This window comes from Uranotaenia lowii, chromosome 1 (genome assembly GCF_029784155.1).
Source record: "Uranotaenia lowii strain MFRU-FL chromosome 1, ASM2978415v1, whole genome shotgun sequence".
In the NCBI taxonomy this organism is placed as follows: Eukaryota; Metazoa; Arthropoda; class Insecta; order Diptera; family Culicidae; genus Uranotaenia; species Uranotaenia lowii.
Window position 1 is genome coordinate 26,933,190 of NC_073691.1, and position 24,809 is coordinate 26,957,998.

General features: G+C 39.3%; 2 protein-coding genes across 5 annotated transcripts in view; one reads left to right on the forward strand and one right to left on the reverse strand.

The window, feature by feature from the left end:
- The window catches only part of LOC129761041 (mitogen-activated protein kinase kinase kinase 15), a 52,526-nt gene extending 34,501 nt beyond the window's left edge, over nt 1-18,025 (forward strand). For 2 of the 4 annotated variants that reach the window (XM_055758738.1, XM_055758740.1), the window contains 8 exons: nt 8,937-11,682; nt 13,207-13,401; nt 13,578-13,685; nt 13,944-14,049; nt 14,111-14,576; nt 14,641-15,055; nt 15,118-15,447; nt 16,569-18,025. In XM_055758738.1, the coding sequence (XP_055614713.1) occupies nt 8,937-11,682; nt 13,207-13,401; nt 13,578-13,685; nt 13,944-14,049; nt 14,111-14,576; nt 14,641-15,055; nt 15,118-15,447; nt 16,569-16,905 (4,703 nt within the window). In that variant the 3' untranslated portion in view covers nt 16,906-18,025. Of the gene's footprint in view, nt 1-8,710; nt 8,863-8,936; nt 11,683-13,206; nt 13,402-13,577; nt 13,686-13,943; nt 14,050-14,110; nt 14,577-14,640; nt 15,056-15,117; nt 15,448-16,568 lie in introns of those variants that run through there. The other 2 variants (XM_055758741.1, XM_055758739.1) reach the window with 2 other exon arrangements.
- Nucleotides 18,026-18,412: 387 nt separating this feature from the next.
- Nucleotides 18,413-24,809, reverse strand: part of LOC129761044 (muscle-specific protein 20-like) — a 132,559-nt gene continuing 126,162 nt past the window's right edge. The window contains exon 4 of the mRNA XM_055758748.1: nt 18,413-18,982. Within this exon, the coding sequence (XP_055614723.1) occupies nt 18,791-18,982 (192 nt within the window). The 3' untranslated portion in view covers nt 18,413-18,790. The remainder of the gene's footprint in view (nt 18,983-24,809) is intronic.

A 24,809-nucleotide genomic window follows, 5' to 3' on the forward strand; every position in this document is an offset into this window, starting at 1 on the left:
TTTCCAAAATTTGATCCTAGATCCTTATCTGTTTTCGTTTGTTACTGAACTTTAAGGTAATATTGTTACGAAAATTTTCTTAAATTTCATTAAGACTAAATTTTATGCTGACGATGTTCTTTTGATTGCTAAGGAAGATAACAGGGCGATGATTCGCCAACAGCTGAGAGCAGCTGTCAATGGTGTCATCAAATGGACAAAAACTGTAGGTTTCACGGTTTCGGCTCCTAAGTCCAAGTTAATGCATGTATGTAAAATAAAGCACCGAAAGCGAGGCAGATCCATCAAACTAAATAGAGAGTCCATACCACAAGTGAGAAAAATGAGAATCTTGGGGGTGCTCCTAGACTCAAAAATGCAGTTCCGTCAACACTTTGCAATTGTCAAGCAAAGCTGCTCCAGCCGCGTAAGACTTTTAAAAATACTCGGAAGCAAGCTCAAAAGAAGTCACCGCAGAACCCTTCTTCAGGTTGGCAACGCATTGATAACGTCCAAACTAATGTACGGAGTTGGAATCGTTAGCTGCAACATGAATCTCATGGACGAGATGCTTTCACCCATTTATAACGAAGTAGTTAGGTTGTCATCTGGTGCTTTCCGTTCGAGCCCTGTTGAATCTCTATTAGCAGAGTCTGGCTGTCTACCGTTTCGGCTGTTGTTGATCCAAAGATTAACACAAATAGGAATCCGAATTGTTGAGAAAGATATTGATCGATGCTCATCTATTATAGAGAGATCCAGGCGCATCTTCCAACTAGTCACCAACGCAACTGTGCCCAACATCTGTCCAATCACAAGGCTAACAGATCGCTCATGGTTTTATGCGCCTCCGAAAATTGACTACACGTTGAGAAACACTATAAAAGCCGGCAGTAATCGCACAGTCGTGCTTCCGAAATTCCATGAATTCATTGCAAAGTATTCGGGACACATACAGTGCTATACAGATGGTTCCAAGAGCGCGAACGAAACCGGAGCAGGAGTCTACATACCGCCAAGGAAAATAAGCTGTGCACTACCAGGCGATTGTAGTATTTTCTCAGCAGAAGCATACGCACTAAATGTCGCTGTCCAAAAAACCATCAGAAATGATCGTTTTCTGATCTTAACCGATTCTGCCAGCTGTTTGGATGCACTTTTCAAAGGTAGTTCTCGACATCCATGGATTCAATCTCTTGAGAATCAAACACGCGGTCGCAATATCACTTTTACGTGGGTACCAGGACACGCCGGAATACCTGGCAACGAAGAAGCGGACAAATGTGCAAATATGGCACGCAACCAACCAATACTCGATACAAAGAGTTCCAGCTCAAGACGCTATACGATCTATAAAAAATAGTACTTGAATAACATGGGAATACCGATGGCACTAGAATCAATCCTTCCTAAGACAAAATAAATACACGCCAAACAAATATAAAGACCGGAAGTGCCCCTCAGACCAGCGTGTCCTTACGAGACCTCGTATAGGGCAAACCAGGCTCACTCACTCACACTTGTTTGACAAAAGTCCTGCACCGATTTGTCAATTCTGTGGTGTACAAATCACAGCTCAACACATCTTAACTGATTGCTACGGATACAAAGAGGCTCGAGAGGAACACAACATAAAAGGAACTGTTTTCGAAATTTAAAAAAACGAAGAATCCAGCGAAAAATCTCTTCTAGATTTTTTGAAAAAATGTAACATTTACGAAACTCTGCAAAGTCCATAACATTAAGACACGAATGCCATACAGATGGAAAAGTGTCTCAAATAAAAGTATAATAATAATAATTAAGACTAAATCATTTTTTTCCTGTTGGGGAGAGAGCCCACTGCGACCATTAAGTTGATCTAATGTGGTATTACCCGCGTTGTAATTTTTACTTTCCGTTGCTACTTGACACCCCTGCACTATTGGTTAAAGTTGCAGTTGTTTGCCGGTAGCACTACGAGCACACACATATCAAGGTAGGATCTCCAAGTGCAATCTAAGTTCCCTTGAAAAGCTCCATCCACATGCATGTGCTGCATCATCGAGGCGCACAATTCCAAAGTTTACAAGGCTAGCATTTCACTAATGCTAAAACCGCCAACCTTCATCATACTATGTGTGCCAGGTTATGTCCCGACCGGGATTCGATCTCATGAACGTTGGCTTAGAAGACAAGGATGCTATCTTCTAGGCCACGATCTGCTGGCAAGGAGGGGGTCGGAAAGGGTTCCATATATTTGTTGTTGCATTGCTTATGAACTTATCAACCAATGCACAGTGTTCCAGAACGGGAATTTAGCGAAACAAAATTAATAACGCAGAAACTAAAAAATAAGGACAAAAGGAGTCTTCAGCAAAGATGCTCATCAAATAATACGCTTTTAAAATAAAATATAAGATATTAAAACGTTTCATTTTTGACATGACTTTGACACACAAACAATTTTAATTGAAAAGATAGAGCAAAATTGTCTTCTACAAGACGCTGTCAATACCTTTTTAAGCATCTTTGTTGAAGGCCTCATTTACATATGACGATTAGAAAGCGTGCTACGATTTTTTAAATTTTGAAATATTAGAGCGTGTCAAAAAATCAGTTTTTCAACTCTAACTCTATTGAATTAGTTTCTTCGTAAGCGGTGTATTCTCAATAAGCACTTTTATCAAATCAAAATGCGCAAAAAAATCAAAGTTTGTTAATTTTCTATACAATATAACACATTAGATTGACCCTTCACAGGAGAGTCCTCTCATTTGGAATAGTCGCATTTTCACCGTTTAATTGATAGCTAATTGCAATAAAATAATAAAATAAGTGATTTAGTCCCATTTTTGACCCTTTTGGTTAAATTTACACAAATAAATTAAATTTGCAAAAAGGTCATTTTCCTTGGAAATACATTTCAACCAGTTCAACATTTCAAAATACAGTGTTAAATAAAAGTGTTTAATCAAATTAGATTTTAATTGCCAGCGGAATAGAAATCTGCTATGCCAATGGTTATGAGATCGAACCTCTGTCATAACATAGTATTCTAGCGTGTGAACAACCAAACCACAGAAAAAATCTATGTTAAGACAGAGATTCGAATCCCTACCTCATACTATTAGTGCGGATGAGGAAGTGAAAGGAAGGCTTCCATACAAGTTTTTTGGCATAAATCGAGTTCTAGAGACCAAGCAATCAAACAAAAGAGACCACATTATGTAGAATAAGTTGTTCGCGTTAAGTTCTGAATTATGTTGAAATTTGATTTTAAATTGTGGCTACCGAAAAAAAAATAAAATTTAAATAACTTCCATAAATTTCATTTATCTTTGGAAGGTGTAGCAAAGCACACCGGGTCTGCAAGTACACAATAGAAAAGGAAATTTATTTCTTAAACCATTTTCTTACTCCACTCGAAAAAAATAATAAACTTTAGGCTGATACAATTAAAAAAAATCAAAATCAATGTTTCAGATCAATGCTATTTCCGGTAAGTTATTAAAAAATATTTCAAAATAATAATTCTTATTCTGAACTTAAAGAATTCAAAGCTTTGGGCATAAGAATCAGTGCAAAGAAATAGAATAAATAAAATATAGCATCAGATTAAAGAAGAAATAACATCCGAATTTTAAAATATATTTCAGATCACGTCAGGAATAAACCTTGATTAAAAGTTGTTAAGCAAAATGAGAATGATTGTTAAGTTTTAACCATATTAGTAATCGTTTTTTCCTTTATTTTCAATTGAAGGGTTGATTGAAAATAATCCTTTGTTTCATCTTAAACTTGAAATAATATTTTAAACCCGATTTGAGATATGAATTCTATAAAGAAAAAAACCAATTTTGAACTTATTATTCAATTTAATTTTTTTATTTACATAGTTTTCCCTTTTTGAACTTAAGAAAATTTATTGAAAATACAAAGATGATCGAATTCAATTTGATAAAAATGAAAATATTCAATTTTATTTCAAGAGTGCCAATGATCAAAGTCAGAGATAAAATTCTTTTTCATATTCAAATTCTTCCAGTTATCAGAATGAAAAGCTACAAAAGTTAGATTTTTTTTCATAACATCTTTATCGATTCCAAAAAGATGAATTACCAATACAATAACAAACAATAAAAATAAACGAAACGTTTATTAATTTTCAAGCGCAATCAAACCTTAAAATTCAAGCTCTGAATATTTTGTCGCCGTCAATTGAAATATTGGGTCCCGGGAAGAATATAAGGTAGTAACTAAAAAAACTAGATTTATAAGCTTCCAAGAAGATGTTTGCAGAACACAAAAATCCAGAGTTGAAAAAACAAAGGCAAACTTATTCAAAATATTTCAAAAAATTCATTAGATTGACTTTGAAAATTCCGTAAATTTATTAGAAAATTTAAATAAAATGTAAATTCGATTTATCGACCTTATCGGTAAATGTTTTTATGTTTTAGTAAGAACTTTTCAAGATTAAGAAAATGAAAATTCGTTCCATGAGGAACAAATTGATGACATTTGATGAAAATGCTTCCAACTACTAATTCTACTCGCTCATTTTCAATATTTATTCATTCTCCTCACTTTCCTCTTCTTGATATTTCTATTCATTATTACTAAAAGAATATAACTTTGATTGAATAGGTCGATAAATTAATTTAGGGGAGGGTAGGGTAATGTGGGCCATGGGAGAACGTGGTCCACACTAAATATCTAAGCTGTGTGTTGAGATAAAAATCTCAATCCAACTATCATCGTCGTCGCTTTGCGTAAGCATGTTTTTCTATATGTTGCTGACTTATGTACCTATCATATGCTCCTTTTATTTCTCTATCCTAGAAAAATGTATCTTCATAATTTAACAAGCACCCGCAAAATTGCATCCGTGGGAGACCTTAAGTACATAACAAAAATATGCTTATACGCAAATTTAGAAAACCTTTCCCATGATACCCTACGCTACATCCCCTACATAAATAACATGAAGTTTATAAGATAAAAAATGAATCCGTTTTAAGTTAAATCAATCATTGATAACTTATTAACTAACATCTACATGGGAAAAAAACTGATTCTAAAATTATTTATATTACTTTATTAAATTCAGGAATAATATTTTGATAGTTATGATGATGATGCATGATCAAAAAAAATAAAATTTTACAGTTTTTCAAAAATTTGTAAAGACAAGTATTTCTGATATAACTGATATTGATCAAAACCCTTTTGAATGTGGTGTTAAATAACAAGAGACACAAAATAAAATTGAGACTGAAATTGGTTTCTTGAAAAATATTTCGTAATTGCATGAAATTTGTAATGAAATAAGCGATGATTTTATTATTAAAGTGTTCCAAGAATAGAATGGATGATCTTGTTTAGATACACTCCTTAATAAAATTTAAAAAAAAAAACAATTTTAAAGACGAGTCAGGATTTTTGTTAAGAATAAATTGAGTTTCAATACAAAAGGTTGATTTTATTGCAAAACGAAATTGACAATTAAAAATTAGTTTCAATTCGTGAACGTCATGAAGTGTCGAAGAATGAAATGTCTTAGGCCTAGAGTGATTATTTAGAACTACTAAATAACGGCGAGCCAATTTTCTGAATTGTTTGTTAACACTTGTTTTAAATCATCTTACGTTACTACGCAAAATTCATTTCTTGAACTTAAAAATTTTTATTGAAAAAAAAATTCCATGGAGGTGGTTAAAGTTTTAAGTGTATATTGATCTCTAGGCCGCCTTCGATCAAATTCATCACCGTTTGGTATTGCTAATACCTCAATATCTTGAGCTTGGGGATGCCTCGGTCTTTGGGTCGAATCATTCCTGATTAATCATTCTCTCACTGTTCGGCAAGGAAATCAAGAGTCTTTCGTGTTCCAGAATAACTCCGGAGTTCCACAAGGAAGTAATATCGGACCGCTCCTGTTTTGCATTTAATCAACGACGTCACATATGCTCTTCATCGCGCTGCAGAAGGCTTCCCAAGCAACCAAAAGTCACACAAAACTTACTTGAATAAAGGCATTGAAAGTGACATATTGGCTGACAAAGAAAATCAACTGTCCAATTCCCTTTAGTGAACTTTACGTACTCATTAATGAACTTGAAAGTTGCAAAAGTGATTAATACATACGTTGTATGTGATTTGTTTTGCCCTATTCCTATTTTTTTTTCCTTGTAGGGGAGAGCCCACTGCGACCAGTAGTTGATCTATTGTGGTAATTACCCCGCGTTACTGTATGCTATCAGGCTCACCTGCACTATGGGTTGAAGTGACAGTTGATTGCTGACTAAGCATTTTATCCCAATCGGGTATGATATCAAAGATGTATGATATAACCTTCTTAGGGCTGATATGCAACCATATGTCTTGTGCGCTTATTAACTTTGCCCCAAGAACACGCTCTCTCCTCTTAAGGAGGGCGCAGCAGTTGCATAGAAGATGCTCTGCAATTTCTTTTTCGAGCCCGCAGAACCGGCAGTCATCGTTTTGAATAATGTTTATCCGTTTGAGACGTTGTTTTGTTGGACAATGTCCGTCAAGAGACCTGTGTAAGTACTTAACTCGTGCTTACTTAAGTTCAACATGTTTTTGGAGAGTCGTGCGCTTGGTTCAATGAATCTTTTCGCCTGAGTTGCTCCCTCTGCTGTTCTCCAGTTGAAGACAATAGTGGTGCTTTCCCAGTTCTTGAGTTCCATATTCAAAACACTCCTAGATACTCCGCAGAAAGGTTCAGGTCCCTATTCCTATGAGTGAACTATATGTATTCATTAAGGAACTTGGAAGTTGCAAAAGTGATTTATACGTACGTTGTACGGGACTCAAGTCACATAAAGGGCACAACAGTGCTCACTCTGATAGTGGACCACCACCGATGCTATGATGCCGTGTTTTTGATTTTTTTAAGCTACACATCGATAAATCCGTTTCTGAGTTAAAGGGAGCTTATCTGAACGATCACATACCATCTTTTTGTTCGTAGCCAAGTTGGGCCATAATTGGCCCTAGGCAAAGTCGTGTAAACGCAGACAAATAAAAAAAAACAAAAATCTTTTTGTTCGTTCGCACTGCAAGTTTCTGGCTTGTTGGGCGAACTACACATGGCCTACTATTGTGTGGCGGTAGATTCAACTCTATTTTTATCTACCACTTCCTAGTTGTTGGCTCGTGCTGAACAACAATTTGGTAGGTATGTGATGATTATGCTTCTAAATAATATTCTCCGCTCGCTTTCATTTCTTCTAAGTTAATGAACTGTATGAAAAATTTCAAATTCTTTAGATTTTTTTTTTAAAAAAAGAACATCACTTTTCATCAATAAAGCCGATAAATCAAGTAGCAACAGCCTCGACGTTTTTTAATGGTAGGAGCAATGCATCAATGTCCAATTAAATAATTCGAAAATAGTCTTTATTTTTGTCTTACTTTTGTTAATTTTGTATGGGAGCCCTTATTTTCAAAATCGGTAAACGCCATTTAACACTTTAATTCATCTCCTCATATCAAACCTTGAATGTGTGCTAAATTTTAACAAAATTTTTGGAGTCCCCGTGTGCCATAATCCCAGCTAGACTGCCAAGCGTTATTTAATTGCTAAAGTACGAGATATTGAAAAATATTCATTGTAAGTTATTTTCCTTTCAAAGATTTCACATTGTAACGCACACACCTTAGCTAATTTGTCTTCGTTCTCATTGCCTTGAATAAGAAAATGAGATGCGATCCAAGGTAAGGTAATCCTATATAAATTTTCGTTCAGAACGCCCAATAATTCGGTTGATTTCTTCATATTCGTGTCAAATCGTGCGTTTTCTGCCGAGTTCGGTACGTTTAATTTTGAGACTGTTTTTTTTCTGAACTACATCTCTGATTAAGTTGTAGGTACCTAGAATTTTAAATTCTTAACTCAGCATCACTCTGAATTGCGGTTCGTTTATCATCGTGTGGTTTACAAAACTTTTCTCGTTCGTTCTTGTTTATTTTTGTTGAGACATTTATTGGCGTTTTTTTCTCAGCCAAGCAGTCATAACCAGGGGATTTTTTTTTTAAATTCACTCACACACTTGTTATAAATGTCCTAGCTTCGGCTGGACATGAAATGAAAGTACTAAAATTAGCTTCAAATGAATAGTCGACGTAGAATAGTTTCTTACCACAAGCGGACAATTCCTAGAAACCAACCTCGATTAGAGTACAGTTCTTACAAAATACCCTGAAAGAGGGTATAAACTTCGTCACCAAAATGTGGATGCTGACCGATGAGTCATCTCGCGCAAACCGGCCGGCATCGCCGGCATATATTTGTGCACGTGAAAATTTCACCCCCTTTCAGGCGTACCTACTTGTAAAATTTGTAGAGGAAGGTCAACATTCTCAAGGCCAAATCTTCATCCATCTATCTCTGCACTTCCGCCACAGACAACGAGATGGTCCACTTATGGTGATGTTTAAAACAGAAGTAAGATATACTCAGAATAGATTAATAGTATCATTCAATTTCTTTTTAAAAAAGATAGTCAAACTTTTCTAACCATATATATAGTCGTTGATAAATGATTAAATATTTCCATCGCGTTGTTTTCCGGAGAACAAATTTCTCAGAATGTGATTGCGAAAGGTCGAGCTTATGCTTGTGGGGGAAAGAATAGGGTAAATATTTGTACTTGCGCAATAGAGAGGTGGGAAGTCGAACCCCGACTAAAAAATTTGATTTGCTGCCTCCCATTTAGATGGGGTGATTTTCTTCATGACAAAGTTGCGTGTTTCAGTCTCTCAAGAAGTTTTGAAGGGGTAGTTCAGATTTCGTTGCTGAATATGAATCATTCAATGTTTAGTAACGCTTCAGCTCGCAGTTAATGTTGAGCACAGAAAGTGAAACATAAAAAAGTAAAGAAGTACAATTCTTTTTGATTGGTTCAAACATAAACTAATTCCACCGTTTTATCTCATTTCTCTTTCAGGAGGCCCGCTTCCATCGCCAGGCCTCGTTGGATCGGCGTCGGCGACCTCCTTTGGCGACAGCATGTCTAACCTGAGCGACATTTCGTCGTCGAACGCGACGGCCATCATGATGAGCAGCAGCGCCGGAAACATCCACAGCAGTGCTTCCGGAAGTGGTGCCAGTGGCATTGCGGGTCCCAGTGGAGCGGGAAATGGTAGCGCAGCTGCCGGATCCACCGGATCCGGCAGGCCTCGACTGGATATTGCTTGCGTTATCGATACCCTGCAGGCCTCGGCCAATGTGGCTTTGGAAGAAGTGAAGTTGGCTTGTACCCAGTCCGGGGCCAACCTGCAGCTGCTGGAGTTTGAGAAGTTGGACTTTGGGGAACTTAACACGGTTGACAGTTTCTATAGTGCCGATGTGGCCGTGGTTGATTTGAGTGTCCAGACTCAGCGCAGTACCCTAAGCTATCATTTGGGAGTGAGGGAAAGTTTCGAAATGAAGGAAAACATTGTCATCTACAACGATGTAGAAAGTGAGGCTACCCTAAGGATGAAACTTTCATGTGGAAACTATACGTTTGTGCCTTATCGAGTGGGGGATGGTGGAGGTTGTGTAGTGACGAATCCGGCTAAGGCCGGCTTTTTGGAAGAAGTGGAAGCCAAAATAACTTTGGTTAGTAGATTAAGGAAAATCATTCAGGACGTGGAAGTTCAATCGAAGGCCCACTTGAGGGAGAAGTTTTTGTCGGACTTGAGAAGCTTGAGGGATCAGTACGCTGGAAACGTTGAAGAACTACAAAAGATGTTGAGGAACATGAGGAGGCGCCTAGATGACCCGCACGTTCTTTCAAAGGAGGTGCTACAAACCTACATGCTATCTCTAAGAGATGTCCAAGACTACGATGCCATGGTGCAGCTGGTAGACGATCTTCAAACTGTCCCAAACAAACAGAGCTACATCAGTACGGGAAACATGAGCTATCTCTACGCATTTGCTCTAAACCGTCGAAATAAGGAAGGTGATCGCGATCGTGCCCTCAAATCCTGCACCAAAGCTCTGGAAAAGAAGGAAAACCATTTCCCGGACATGCTGTGCCTGTGTGGCCGGATCTACAAAGACATCTTCGTTGAATCGAACCGCACAGACCAAGAATCTCTCCAGAACGCCATTACATGGTATCGAAAGAGTTTCGAGATTCAACCGAACGAGTTCGCCGGAATCAATCTGGCAACGCTGCTCGTCATCGAGGGTAAAGATTTCTCCGACTCGGAACTCCAACACGTCGGCATGGTCCTCAACAACCTGATCGGCAAGAAGGGCTCTCTAACCTCGATCAAAGACTACTGGAACGTGGCAACGTTCTTCGAGATCTCCGTCCTGGCTGAAAACTACGCCAAAGCTATCCAGGCAGCTGAGTGTATGTTCAGACTCAAACCTCCCAAATGGTATCTCAAGTCCACCATCGGAAACATCTCTCTGATAGACTTTTGTCGCAAAAAATCCGATGAATCTGCGGCCTCAATCGAGCAGCAGCTGTTCCAATTCTGGATGGAGTTCTTCATGGAGGCAACCAGCCCAGAACCAACTTCCCCGGTTCGCTTCCCAATCCTAATCCAAGAAACGCACAAAATCCTAATGGCCTCGTACGTCTCCATCCACATGGACGCCGAGCAAAAATCCATAGACATCGTCAACATCTGTCATCAGCACGAGAAAGACAAATGCCTCAAGGTACACAACTTCAACTTCCCAGCAAGTCAGATCAAATCGGTCAGCCTCTACAAGCGGGACGATCGCTGCGCCTACCTATACGTACACCAAAACTCTGATGACTTCCAGATGTACTTCCCCTCGGTACAGTGTCGGCAGCAGTTCTACGACCTCATTCTGCAAATGACCGCCGATCAAGGTTCCGGCTTCATCGATCTCTCAACCGACACCCCCGATGACGAAATCAAGTACGAATACGAACTCGACGACCAGAACAAACGGATCGTCCTCGGACGGGGAACCTACGGTACCGTCTACGCTGCCCGGGACCTAAATACCCAGGTCAAAATCGCCGTCAAAGAAGTCCCGGAAAAATTTAGTCACGAAGTGCAACCACTCCACGAAGAAATCAAACTCCACTCACAACTCCGCCATCGAAACATCGTCCAATACTGGGGCTCCAAGTCGGAAGACAATTTCTTCAAAATCTTCATGGAACAAGTCCCCGGAGGATCGCTCTCGGCCCTGCTCCGTTCCAAGTGGGGACCCCTCAAGGACAATGAAGCCACGATCGCCTTCTACTCGAAACAAATTCTCGAAGGCCTCAAATACCTCCACGATCAGAAGATCGTCCACCGAGACATCAAGGGAGACAACGTCCTCGTTAACACCTACAGCGGAGTCGTTAAAATTTCCGATTTCGGAACCTCCAAGCGCCTCGCCGGAATCAACCCGAACACGGAAACCTTCACCGGGACGCTTCAGTACATGGCCCCGGAAGTTATCGATCAGGGCGTGCGAGGCTATGGACCACCGGCCGACATTTGGTCCTTTGGTTGCACAATCGTTGAAATGGCAACCGGGAAGCCACCCTTCGTGGAGCTGGGAACTCCACAGGCTGCGATGTTCAACGTCGGCTACTACAAAAAGCATCCGGAGATTCCGGCCGAACTTTCGCCGGTGGCTCGCAGTTTCATCAAGCGCTGCTTCGAGGTGGACGTGTGCAAGCGGGCTTCCGCCGCTGAGCTGCTCGATGATCCCTTCCTGTCCGAGTGAGTATTGTTTTACCATAGGTTTCATGGGGCGTATCGTATGCTTTGCCTTAGTAACTAGTCGATACGAAGAGAGTGGTTAGACAAGATCGGTGCAAGTTCAGTGACCCGACGACCTTTAATGACAGCGGGCATATAACTTCCCAGCGTTTTTGGCTCGACGACCTTACAATAGCTTACCCGTCCAACGACCTTACAATGGGCTCCAAATTCAAAGACCTTCCTAAAAATTCACAACTTGACGACCTTTCATCTGGTTTTTTGGTCCAACAACCTGCCGAAAGATAATTAGTCCGAAGACCTTCCCAGAAAACATCCAGACAGAAATTTTTCCAGTCGGTTTCCAGTCCGAGGATCTATCAATAGATTTTCAGGTCGTCGATCTTTTAACAGATTCCCGGTTCTAAAACCATGCAATAAATTTCAGTCCCTCATCCCACATGACAAAGAAGTGCAGTTCCTAATAGGAAGAAGCCAGAATTGGGAAATAAAATAAAAAAAAACAGTCCGACGGCCTTTTTTAAATGGATTTTCGACTCGACTACCTTATCATTACATCCCAGGTCTTTCAAACGATTCCCGGAACTATGACCTTCCAATTCAGGATCGATGACCATCTTAAGGATAGCCGACTCGACGGTCTTCTAAAAGCTTTCCATTTTGACACCCTTCCAAATGATTCCGACTACGATTTCCAATAGAGATTCGACAGCCATCAATCGGATTAACAGCTCTAGTTTGAAATCTACTCTGGCGTTCCACATGGCAGTATCTTAAGTCCACTACAGTTTCAGAAAGGTGTGTGGGCTTAAAGCGACACGTTATTCAAACGGCCAGCTATTGAAGAACGGCTTTTCAATGGCTGGCCGTTTGAATAACGTGTCGCTTTAAGCCCACACACCTTTCTGAAACTGTAGTGGACTTAAGATACTGCCCTGTGGAACGCCTGAGTAGATTTCAACCTAGAACGACAAGTGTAGTCAAATTTCAATTTGGATTTAGACGAGCTAGGCGTTGAAATTCGAATTCAGTTTTTTTTTTTTTTAATGTAGCGGCCCACCACACTCCCCCACACCAAAAGGCTCAATTGAGCCCCCTGGTAATGGACGCTACTGTTCTCAGCATGTCTGGCAGCAATGAATAATAAAAGTTAACGCGAGCAAATTTTAATCATGCTGAGAACACAAAATTGTTTAATGTCGTGCGAGGAAATGTATTATTTAACTAAATTGACAACAATATGAATCTCAATGGAAAATAATTTCCTTTGAAGAGATTCATTATACTATATTTACTATTACACTAATTATATTTACTAATTTTATCAAGTTATGTTCAATAATTTAATAAGATAAAAATACAAACTACAATTTTTTAAAGAATAATAATATTAGAAATTAACGCTACAAATATGCAATATGCAAGTTTTAGGAATATTCTTCAAGACTTTTTAATGACTTCAACTTCCACGCGTTACAGTTTCCAACCAATAACCTCTCAAAATTCTGCCATGTCTTCTTCCAGCAAACACAAAAAGATGCGCGCCTCGATCAGCATCCCCAGCAGCAGCGGCGGAATCGTCAGCACGGGCGAGTACATGCGCAGCGTAAGCATGCCAGCCGATCGCCATGGCCCAGCCGGAGCCGGCGGCAGCAAACATCTCGTATCCCAACAGAGCTCGGCCAGCTGCAATACGCCAACCATCGGCTCGGAGACAGAGTGAGTATAGTATTCGTCTTTATCAACTTTTGAAGTTTATGTTCAACCATTCATCTACTTACCTACGTTCGACTGTTTTTATTCTTTTCTTTCTTGTGTTGTGACGTTTTTCGCCTTGAATTTGTTGTCGAATCTGGTTCCTGTTTATGTTTTTTTGCCAATCCAACCCTACTCAGAAACATCCCACCGACATTCTCATCGACCCGGTCGGCCTCCATCCGTAGGAACAAACATCTCGCCCATCTGACTCCGATTCAAATGCCAACCCATGTCAGTAGCATTGGGTGAGTAGTGTCCGGGATTCGGGAATTTACCGGTGGACGTCTTTCTATTTCACTTAACTTTTTTCTATCATTGAAATCTAACCTTAGTCATTTTAAGTACAGAACTAAAAGGCAGATTAAGGAATATTCTACGTTTTTACTTTTATGTTGATTCCATTTTATTTTATGTTATCTTTCTTTCCTAATATTTCGTTAAAATTCACCGAATCAACCATTTTTTTTTTCAAAAAAAGATAATTTCATTTTTGAATCTTCCAGAAATCTCGCAGAAACTCCCTCCCTGGAGATAGAAGCCATTGAACATCCACCTGCCGGCTACCAACTTAATCGAAGAAGTTCTTCGGGAGTACTCCTATCGCCTGAGGTAAGCTCATACTTTAATCAACTCTTCAAAATCCTCAATAACCGACTCCGGCTTCTTCCAGGTTGAGCTCTCATCAAGTTCCAGCAAATCCCCGCTCCTGAATGGCGAAGCCAACGAAAGCGACGGATTCTACCTGCTCAAGAAGGACTCTCAACGGCGAGCTACCCTCCACAAAGTTCTAGAACACGACGAGCGTAAAATCTGCCAAGTTTGGATGGAAAAGATCCGTTCGGACCGAAAGGAAGCCGTCGTGATCACGTCATCCCACCTGGAGACGCTGATCCGAGCGCTACGAACCTACATCACCGAACAGCGCAAGGAACAGCTGGAGGCCGTGATCAGTGGCTTGAAGAAGAACCTGGACTTCGACTCGACCGGCATCGATCATCTGCACCTGGCGATGTACACCTTCCAGGATGCCGTCAACTCGGTACTCCGATCCCACAACATCAAACCGCACTGGATGTTTGCGTTGGACAATCTGGTCAAAAGTGCCGTCCAGGCCGGAATCATGATCTTATCTCCTGGTAAGCAGTGAGTGAATTCATTTTTTAAAGAAGTTGCTAAGATTTTTCTTTTGAACTCTTCCAGAACTTGGTAGAAATCTGGGTCTACCGGAGCACGAGTATGACGAGGACAACCGGGCGGCAGGCGGCGCTGGACATGCCGCCCGAGGTCACCACCACCGGGCCCATGATGACGATGACGAAGATGACGAGGACGATGACGGGGAGCTGTCCACATCCGGCGTCGGAACGGTGAACTCAATGCCGATCGCGAAATCGGCCCATCACAACCGGGCCAAGCAGGTCAGTGACCAGCTGACGGCACTCCGAGCAGAGAACCTAAGACTGATGGAAGATCTGTACGAATCTCACAAAACCTACAACCGGGTCTTCCGAACGGCACTGGAAGGTCAAACGTCGAATGCGGAAATGGTTAGGACGCTGGCCGCGCAGCTCGTCTCGGTTTCTAGCAACAGTCGCTGCGATCGAGGATCTCAAGGGTTAGACTTCAGAGCCTTGTTACCATTTTTTTCTTAAATTAACATCTTCAAACACATTTTAGGTATTCCAGCGATCTGGCGGAAAGTCCTAGCGTTACGGATGAAGTCGATGCATCCAATAACAACTTCCTGCGACCCATGGCTGCTCCACCTACACCGACTGCTAACCGGCGGAGGCCGCACCATCCGATGAGGATGGTTTCATCGAACTTCGATGGCTCGATGATGCAGATGATGGGAGGTGGTAGCCAGGCGGATCCACGGCTCGAAGATTGGCTGCTGCTGCATGGATTCGATGCCGTCGTTCGGAACATCGTTCACGGGGAGGAGTTCAGCTTCGAGGATTTCATCTACGAAATGAGCCAGGACGATCTGCGGCGGATCGGGTTGAAGTGAGTAGAAATTTGAATGTTTCCGTAACGTTTGAGTTAGTTGGGTTGATAGTTTTCCACTGAAAACGTTTGTAGACATGATACTCCACCATCTGTTGAAATAGTCTTGTAGACACAATACTCTCAAGGTCTCACATATATTTAAAAATTTGTTAAAAAAATACACTCGCCAAGCTACCTCCTCGCTATTTTTTAAAACAGGACAGTACGACACAATCAAAGTCGGAGTACTAATCGCAGATGGGTTCCCTTATCGTTTTCTGATATTCTCTAGTTTTCTGTCTGTAATCATTTTTCTTGCTGGTCTTAATCACCTACTTATTGATTATTCTGGTCTGTTATACATCACTTTTCTCTCTTTTGATATTTTTTAACTGATGTCATCTTCTGGCCTTAAAGTTATTGGTACTAAATTCCAATTTCCGATGCCACCAGTTGAACGTGACCAGCGCTCGTGTTGATCCCTTTTAGCTATGAAGACATCATTTTCGTCAATTATCCAGTGTAGTAGTTCAAATGTACGTAGATCCACCTCGAGCAATATCCACGTCTCGTGCCCGTAGAGAACAACCGGTTTAATGAGCGTCATGCACAGTTTGCTCGAGAAAGCACTGCAAGCTTAATGTTGAAAAGGCTTTCAATTTTGCTCAAGTAACAAGAAGCTTATTCGAGTTCGCCTTTATGTGATGCACTATATCAGTAGCAGAATCGTAATAAACAGACTCATATTGTTTGATGATCTTACTCGCTCAGCTTCGGAAAATCGCCGTTAGCTTGTAAATTGGAACTTTCAAGCTGCAACCACATCTGGAGATCGGAGTTTTGCTAGCGATTTCCTAAAAAAGGCTCTGCTATTTATGTCGGTCTTAAGAATATCGATAATGCGGACGAGCTATATCTCGACAAGACATATACGTCGCGATCGTGTCGGTGATTTTACGTACCTACTGGAACGAATCAATGGATTGATATGCAGAATACAACGTCTAAGTTATTCCAGGACCATAAACACTCTCAAAAGATTTTCGCATCAGGAAAATTTACTATTGCCAACAATTCCTTTTTAAACTTTATAATTTTATTCCTTTTTACTGACTCATTGATCCCTCATCTTCCCCCAGGATCGGCGTCGAGCTTCGCATGTGGAAGGCCATCCGGTCGTACCGGCTTCAGCATCCACCTACTGTACCATTCTGGGCCTCGCCAACGGAACTCTCACCAGAACAAGAACACCGGCACCTAGCAGACCCATCCCAGTCCCAGTCCTCGTCATCGCTGGCCACGGTGCTGCTGGTCAACGGATCGGACGATCGAACGCCCGATGACTCCAAAGACCATCGACAACAGAAGAAACCATCCAGCATGTCCGCCTCAACGAACAGCTACGATTCCAACCTTTCGGCAGCGACGACGACTTCCGGTTCCTCGGATTATGGTTCCTGCCAGGGAGGGTCTTGAAATCGGAAGAAACTAAACCAATCGAAAAAAGCAATCAGTAGTAGGACTACTAAACGTGAAGTCTCTCAGCTTCCCTCTCTCCATAAGAGGAGGAAGATTCGGTAATCGGTATAGTAATTGGTTAGGCTCAAAAAAAGTTATGAACTTGAACATATGCACAAGAAAAAATCTGTCGTAATCATGTTAACGTCAATGTCGAAATTGTTATGAACAATTTTCTGCTGGGATTTCCTACGGAAAATTGTCACATGTGCTGTTGCAATCAATAAGAATCAGGAAACCGATAAGCTCTACTGTTAAATTTGTGATTACTTATGTATGTACGTTTTTTATGTTATTTTCTCTATCTATACATTCTCTTTTTTTGTATGTCCATTTTGCGACAATCTCACAAATATGTAATGTCAATCCATTGGATTCATGGATGAAAAAAAAAAACAAATATTTTTGCCATTCTTAGCGCTTGGAGAAGCTGTGTAAGTTGCTTGTCGTTGCTAAACGCCTTAAATTTGTAAGCAATTAAAAGCCTCTTCTTTATATTCAAATGAGTGCTGTGTAGAGTTTTAAAGCTTGCATGAAAACAGAAACTTGTTGAATGAACACAAAACAAACAAAAAAAACAAAAGTTGTTAAAATATATACTTACTAGGAATATGTTACAAAGAAGTTTCCCTAAGTCCGATAGAATACCGTTCGAATGTTTGAAATTATCAATCTTATCAAGCATTACCAGTTTTATATTGGTCAAAATAAATAATTTTCTATGAAGGATTGCTTTGCTCAATCATGTACTTTTGAGCTATCTGATCTTAGATTCTGATTCCTTACATTACTCTTTTTTTCAGAAATAAAGTAGATAGGTATTAAATCACATAAATATTTTATAAAGGTCTTAAATAACGATTTGATTCAACTCTAAATTACTCGAACGGCATTCAATCGCACTCGGGAAACTAAACAAAATTGTAGGGGCAATCTAAAAAAACACCAATTAATCCTTAGACGTTGCCATACTATTTACATAGCTTGCAAAGTGTAGTAGCAAGGGATTATAAATTCATATTTGAAAACAGAAGCAACAAAAACAGCAAGTTTTACTGGAGAACAGCTAATAAAATATGTGGAAAAAGTTGCTAGGTTTGCAGCCTTTGAAAGACTCTGCAAGTGAGATATCACCGCATTACTTTTTAAAATTAGCCGAGTCTTCGAGTCATCAAGTCTCTGGAAGAGGAAAACTAAAAAGTTAAAACTGGAAACGGAAACGATAAATTGGACAGAGGCAACAACAAAGTGGGAAGGAGCTCTACAAAGAATAACTCAACTGGAATCTACAATCAAACCGAAGGAAAAATTCTACCCAGAGGCTCGTATCGAACAATTCAAGAGACAAACAATCCTGTTTAACGAGGGAAATCTAAGCTAAGGAATTAGGTGAGTACTTACCCATTTCTCACATCATTCTTGAAAGGAATTCTTCAAAAACCTTCGGCCGATTGAAAGCTCAAAATTGGATTAGCACTGCCAGTGGGATAAATTTAATTGTACTGCTTTAGCTTATACTTTTGTTTTTTACTGTTGTTTTTCTTCTGTTTGTTTCAAAACTGAACAATTCTTGAAAGCACTGATTTTTTTTTCAACTTCGCAAACACTTTTGGGCTGACCTTAAAAACAATAATTATAAATAGGTAGATGATTCGAATTGACCAAAATCGATACTATTAGAATCACAATAAATACTTGGCGCTTTCTAACCAGCTTCTAAAGTTTGACCGAAATCAAAAAACGAAAACGCATAAAAACGAAATTGCACTTTGCGCGTTAATATAAATAAATTATTAAACGATGAATACATAAAGCAGATAGAGAACAGATACAGCTGGCGCCTTCATTTTCCCAGCAGGATCTTTCGGGTGGCGCCAAAGTTGAGCCCAGCTTGGGTGGCACCCTTGTTGGAACCGGCCTGCAATCCTATGAGGCCCTCACCTGCGCGTAACTGTTCGGCCGAGAACTCACGCCGGTTTTCCTCCGAGGGCCGGGGTCCCAGGTAGGGTCCACGCCACTCCGGGTGGCGGTAGCACTGGAATGGGGGGAAAATGACAGTTAGACAGTTAGAAAAAGATAGAAGATTCCATCCTAAAATTATACATTGAATAATTTTAAACTTCGTTACCCCTTAAGGTAGTCTTTTAAGACCGCTTCTTTTAGTAATACCTAAATGTGTTTCATTCCGAACTTCAGAAGTCGGCATTCAATATCCAAGTGAACCAAAAATAACCTACATGAAATGGATTCATTACAGCTTACTGGATTTTTCTTTCAAGGTTCCTTGATATTTTTAGTAGCATATTTAAGAAGCAGGTTCTTTCACTTTTCCGCGAAACCGCTAAAAAAAAGAAAATTTTCCGGAATTCTAACCATTTTTCCATTGTTTTGAGATTTTTAGCCCAACTGCATAATATAAAAAAAAAGTAATATACGGTCTATTAGGCCGAATACCTAGTTTAATTAATCGAATATTCGGCATAACGATTTTTGATGGTATTCGCTCGATCGAACATTCGGTACATCTCAACACATGACAATACAAAATATGTTATATTTTGAAAACTTACGAGTGGTTTAGAAGTCTTGTTTTCTCAATTATGCCTCACAGGATGACAATGCAACGGATTGTTGCTTTCTATTGACTCAGGACACCGTGTTGCCGAATACCTTGAAGACATCACTGCTGACGGATTTCCTATCTTCAGTATCTGACGCCCAATCCGCATCAGCGTACCCCACTTTTCGTCTCGCTTGAGGTTCATCGTGCTTTTCAAGTATCGGACCACTCTTTCCAGCGCTTACCAGTGTGCTTCACCAGGTTGACTTCGGAAACGTCCCAAGTATGCAACGGCGAATGAAATATCGGGACGGACGCATAGCATTGTGCACATGAGATAGCCAAATAGCCTACAATACGGATGATAGACCGGATTTCCTTCATTCGTCCATTGGTGTCTTTACGTGATCGCAATCTTTCATGCCGAGTTTCTCCAACACACGATCTACAGTGACTTCTTGAATCAGAGACATCGACCCAGCAGTACGATCATATCGGATCTTGATTCCGAGAAAGTGGTTGACTTCCCCAAGGTCCGTCATCTGAAGCTTTTTGGAAGGGGATAGCTTGATTTGGTTCATCAGCTCCAGACGATCGCCAACGACGAGCAGGTCGTCGATTCGGGTAAATAGGCAATAGTCATGGCAGGAACGCGTAAAACCGAAATTCAGAAGAAGCTCGTTCGGTTTATTATACCAACAACATGGGCTTTGCTCGAGTCGATGCAGTGATCGTCTTCTTCTAGTTCACCGTACAAGAACGCCGTCTTGACATCGAGTTGATTGATGAACATTTTCCGGTGCACCGCTACAGTTTAAACGGTTCGTATTGTCGCCAACTTCGCAACAGAGGAGTAAGTTTCACTGTAGTCGACGCCAGCCTTCTACAGAAAACCTTTAGCGACTAAACGGGTTTTCCATTTTCGTCTTGCTTGACCCGGAACAACTGTTTGGATTTGGCCAGCTTGTCGTTCTACCAGCCGCCACACGTGATTGTCAGTCAGGGACTTCAGTTCTTCATCGACCGCTTGCTTGCTGCAAACCTCGCCGTCTCGCCCAGCAGTGTCCTTAAACGCCTCAGGAGCAACGGAAACTGAACGTTCGACCTTATCTTATCCCACAACAGAATCAACCTTTGGAATGATATCTGTAGGGCAGGATTGCGTGACAGTAAAGTTTTTCAACAACAAACTCTTTTAATTTACCGGGGGCTTGCGCTCTCGTTCGCCGCGCCTCGGGGTTTGAACCACGGTCGAACTGGGTTTTCATGTGGCCGCACTTCTTCAACTTGGAAATCGTATTGAACAGGTACCACACTCGACGGATTTTCGCTAGGAACCTTGGCAGCAAAGGGAAAACTATTTTCATCTAAATTTACATCTCTTGACAGGAACAATTCCTTCTTCTCTGGATTCCACAAACGGTACACACAAAAAAAAAGCATAGTACAATTACTAAATCCGTGGTTTAAACGAACAACAGGCGACCATATTTTTGAGTCAAATATGTTTTGTTGTTTATAATACCTTACGCATAGCTATTTTACCATGTGCTCAATTTGGCTGCGCATAGTAAATTCGACTGCGTTTTAGTAAAATTGTCAATGAAATGATGCATTATTTTACTTCGTCCCTAGTAAAATTAATATGTTTCATGATGAAACTAGTATGTGTTATGATAAAGATTAGGAGGAGCGAGGAGCTTGATTTAAATAGTAAAATTAATATGTATGTTTGATTGTTTATTTGCATGCATGCATTATGACATTATTTGAAACATGAAAATTCACACTTCCGACACACGTCGGTCAATGTTAGTGTGTTCTCCCGATGCTCTGGAATGATTTTCAAAGTTTTGTGACTATAAAGCAGCTCAAAATTAGTTTTTTTTACAAACGGGTTTGATGATTAATGATCCTGAATTAGTGTAAACAACAAGAATGTTTACCATAGTAAAATTATCATACGCACTTATGTTTTTGAGTCAAATATGTTTTGTTCTCAAAAGTACGATGTGCGTAGTATTTTGTTGATATGAATTGGTGCCACAATGTCAAAATTACTATGCGGACGGTAGTTGTTATAGAAATTATGATGAAATTATCATGACCATAGTATTTTCGACAACAAACATTGACAGTTATCGAAAATTACCAGGTACATAGTAATTTCAATATTGTTTCATGCGCACTTTCACAAAATCGATGTTAAACTTTTCGTGGTTGAAAATACTATAGCGCTGAAATGGTAAAATTATCATGACAGCGTCTTTGGGATGACCACTCAATTTTTTTCCGTGTAAGCATTTGGAGCATAGCCAACCATCACAACCAGCCTTCTCTCTTCATAGGGCCTTAAAATTTTTATTAAGTTAAGCCCATTATTTATATTTATTAAAGCAATTTTCATTTTTTATGGTAGATAATTGAATTTTTTTAAAGTAGATCTGTGCTCGATTTTGGCACGGTTCAATTTTGGTAAACGTGTCGTAATAGAACGCATTTTTGGGAACAACATGACCTATTATTTTTCACTTATTTAACAAAAAGGCCAATGGGCCAATTGTTAACAAATCTAGCTAAACATATTAATCAACTGTTTATAGTAGTTATCACGCAAAAGCTTTACTTATTGTTTTCGTGGTAGAACTACGTTTATAAGGAAAAGTTAAATGACCATAGGCTAGTATATTTAACCTTTTCAATACTCTATGCATAATTAATTTTATGCATACTGTGAATCGTCTTAAATCTTCCTGCTTAATTAGGCGACTTAAACTACTTGCTATAAACTTTAACGAGGATCAACTTTAATGTCGATCAACTCGTATCAAAATCTCCGTAATTTTTCGAGTTAGGAGAAATATAAGCGCTTATTCAGAAAAACGTATGGACTTATAATCTATTTATAATAATTAAAACATTAGAGTTTAATATTAGATATCGGAAATTTAAGACACATCAAACCATCAGATCGTCGACCGCCTGCTTTCCTTTGGCAAGGTAACAGACGGCGAGTGGAACGAAATCACGAACGAATTTCATTACCCGACTTCATCACTTGGTTTTTGAATTGTAGAACCGTCAGTTTACGGCCTACTGATGTGCACCGAATCGAAGTTTCCCGCCGGCACCAGAACGCCGGTCACCGTTCTACGCTAGCGATGGTTGACGCTCTCACCTCTGGCTGGGCGGGTAATCGGCTTTAACTCTCTCCTGCTGACCCTAGCTAGAGAGTAGAGCAGCAAGCATCAGGTAGTCGTCAGCTGTCATCACAGTCACACACAGATACTGTATCGGTCGGTAGTTATTCGAATTTTGAAGAAAAAGCTCCCATCAGAACACACCGCACGTTCAACAGGTATGATGCTTGTTGATTTTTCTTATAGGAAACTGGTGGGAAATAACATTCTTATTGGAATACTGTTACTTGATATTTGTAACTTGCTTTAGCAAAAAAATATGTTAGTTCAAGAAAAATAACCTGTCCCGCCATTTTTTTATTCCTCCCAACTAACTATTCAAACTAACTAACTCCTATCCAAGGATTTTTAAAAATGGTACTGTTTTGCTTTTTCATCATACCAACTAGCACATATTATACAGTTGTTTATCAAAGTGTTTACATCATAAAACAATTTTGAACAGTAAACCCTATAGTTAATTGAAAACTATTTATTCTATATTTGATGTAAACTGTTGATCACAAATAAGTATTTTAATGTAGGAGAATATCCCGATTTTTTTTTAATTTAATGTAATTTTCAATCAGTCATTTTTGTTTAATAATTGATGTTTGCAATCTAAGGGATTCAGCTACAAGCTTTTCTTCTTCAGTTACAGTTTTTAAAGTTCAGTTATTGTTAGATTTTTTTTTCCAATTGTTGGCTTTTGCAAGTTGAACCTATCTGTTCTGTTTAATTTTTGATCAATCAACTAACTAACTACCTAACCTATACTAAGCTACTATTTACATTATTCACAATGATTTAGCATATTATGTGTACAATTCTCTCAGCAATTGTCATTCTGAATGTCTGATTTTTGTGCTTTCATTGATGTACTGTACAAGGTCATTATTGTTTTCCGACATGGTCTGTAAGCTATTGATAACTTTTACTTGAATGAAACCCTATGAAACATTTAGCCGTAATATGTTGGAAAAAAGCGCCAAATCGTCGATTGTTCGAAAATTTCGATATTAAATTCAGAAAAGAAAATTCAAATTAATCATTTCATGCGAATATTAAATGTTCAAATACAAATAAATAACTTTATTGTAGCTAAGCATTTCGACATGAATTCAATGAATCAAAGAAAATACAGATCGAATCCTTAATCTGAAATTGGATTCCTGAATTAAAATCATATTTTATAATCTACAAAATCCTGGAACGTATTGAAATTGGAACCTGCAAACTAGAAAATCTGAATATGAAAAACAAAATCTGAAAAAAACATTCTAGCAGTCAAAAATCAAAATTTGAGTTGGGAATCTGGAATTTCAATCTAGTCTGTTTTTTTTTTTAAATTGATATCTGAAGAAGTGAAAAAAATGAATCTGGAATATTTATGTTTGAGATTTGATCTGAAATTTGATGGAGCGTCCGTTGATCTTAGTAAGAAAACTGAGTCTGATTCTGAATACTATGATTTGCATTTGAATCTGAAATCTAAATCTGATATCTGAACTTGAAATTCTGAATGTTCTATCCTAATCCGAATTTGAAATATGATATCTGATTTTTGAATCTTTAATCTGATTTTAGAATCTAGAATCTGAAGAAGATGTAACAGTTTTACAACCCGAAGAACAAAGCCAACAATGAAAACTTCTTGCAAAAATTTCCCATATTCTTCGACGGGAGTAAAAAAAAACACACTTCAAACATACTGATAGATCCCGCCAGCGACGACTGTCCATGAATCCATTCCAGAAAAAGGAAGAGAGAATTGAACTAAAATTCAAAGAAGGGGATTCGATTTGAAGAGTCGCCTGCCTGGTTTGGTTTGTTTACAAACAAACGCGTCATCAGAAAGCAAGACAGTAACTTGATTTCTCTTTTTCTCTTCTCTCTCGCAGGAAAATGAAAGCTTTCACGAAGAAGATAGGCAGAAGCTTTGAACAGTGAGTTCAAATAATTTTGAAAAAAAAATCTCAATAACGGCAACCAACTTCACAAATTGAATATCATTTATTTATTGATTATTTGCTTCATCGAATTACAATTTGTAAACAACAGTCCTCAGAAACTTTGTTGCTCGTTTTCATTTTTTTTTTCTTCAGAAAAAAATATCGGATAGG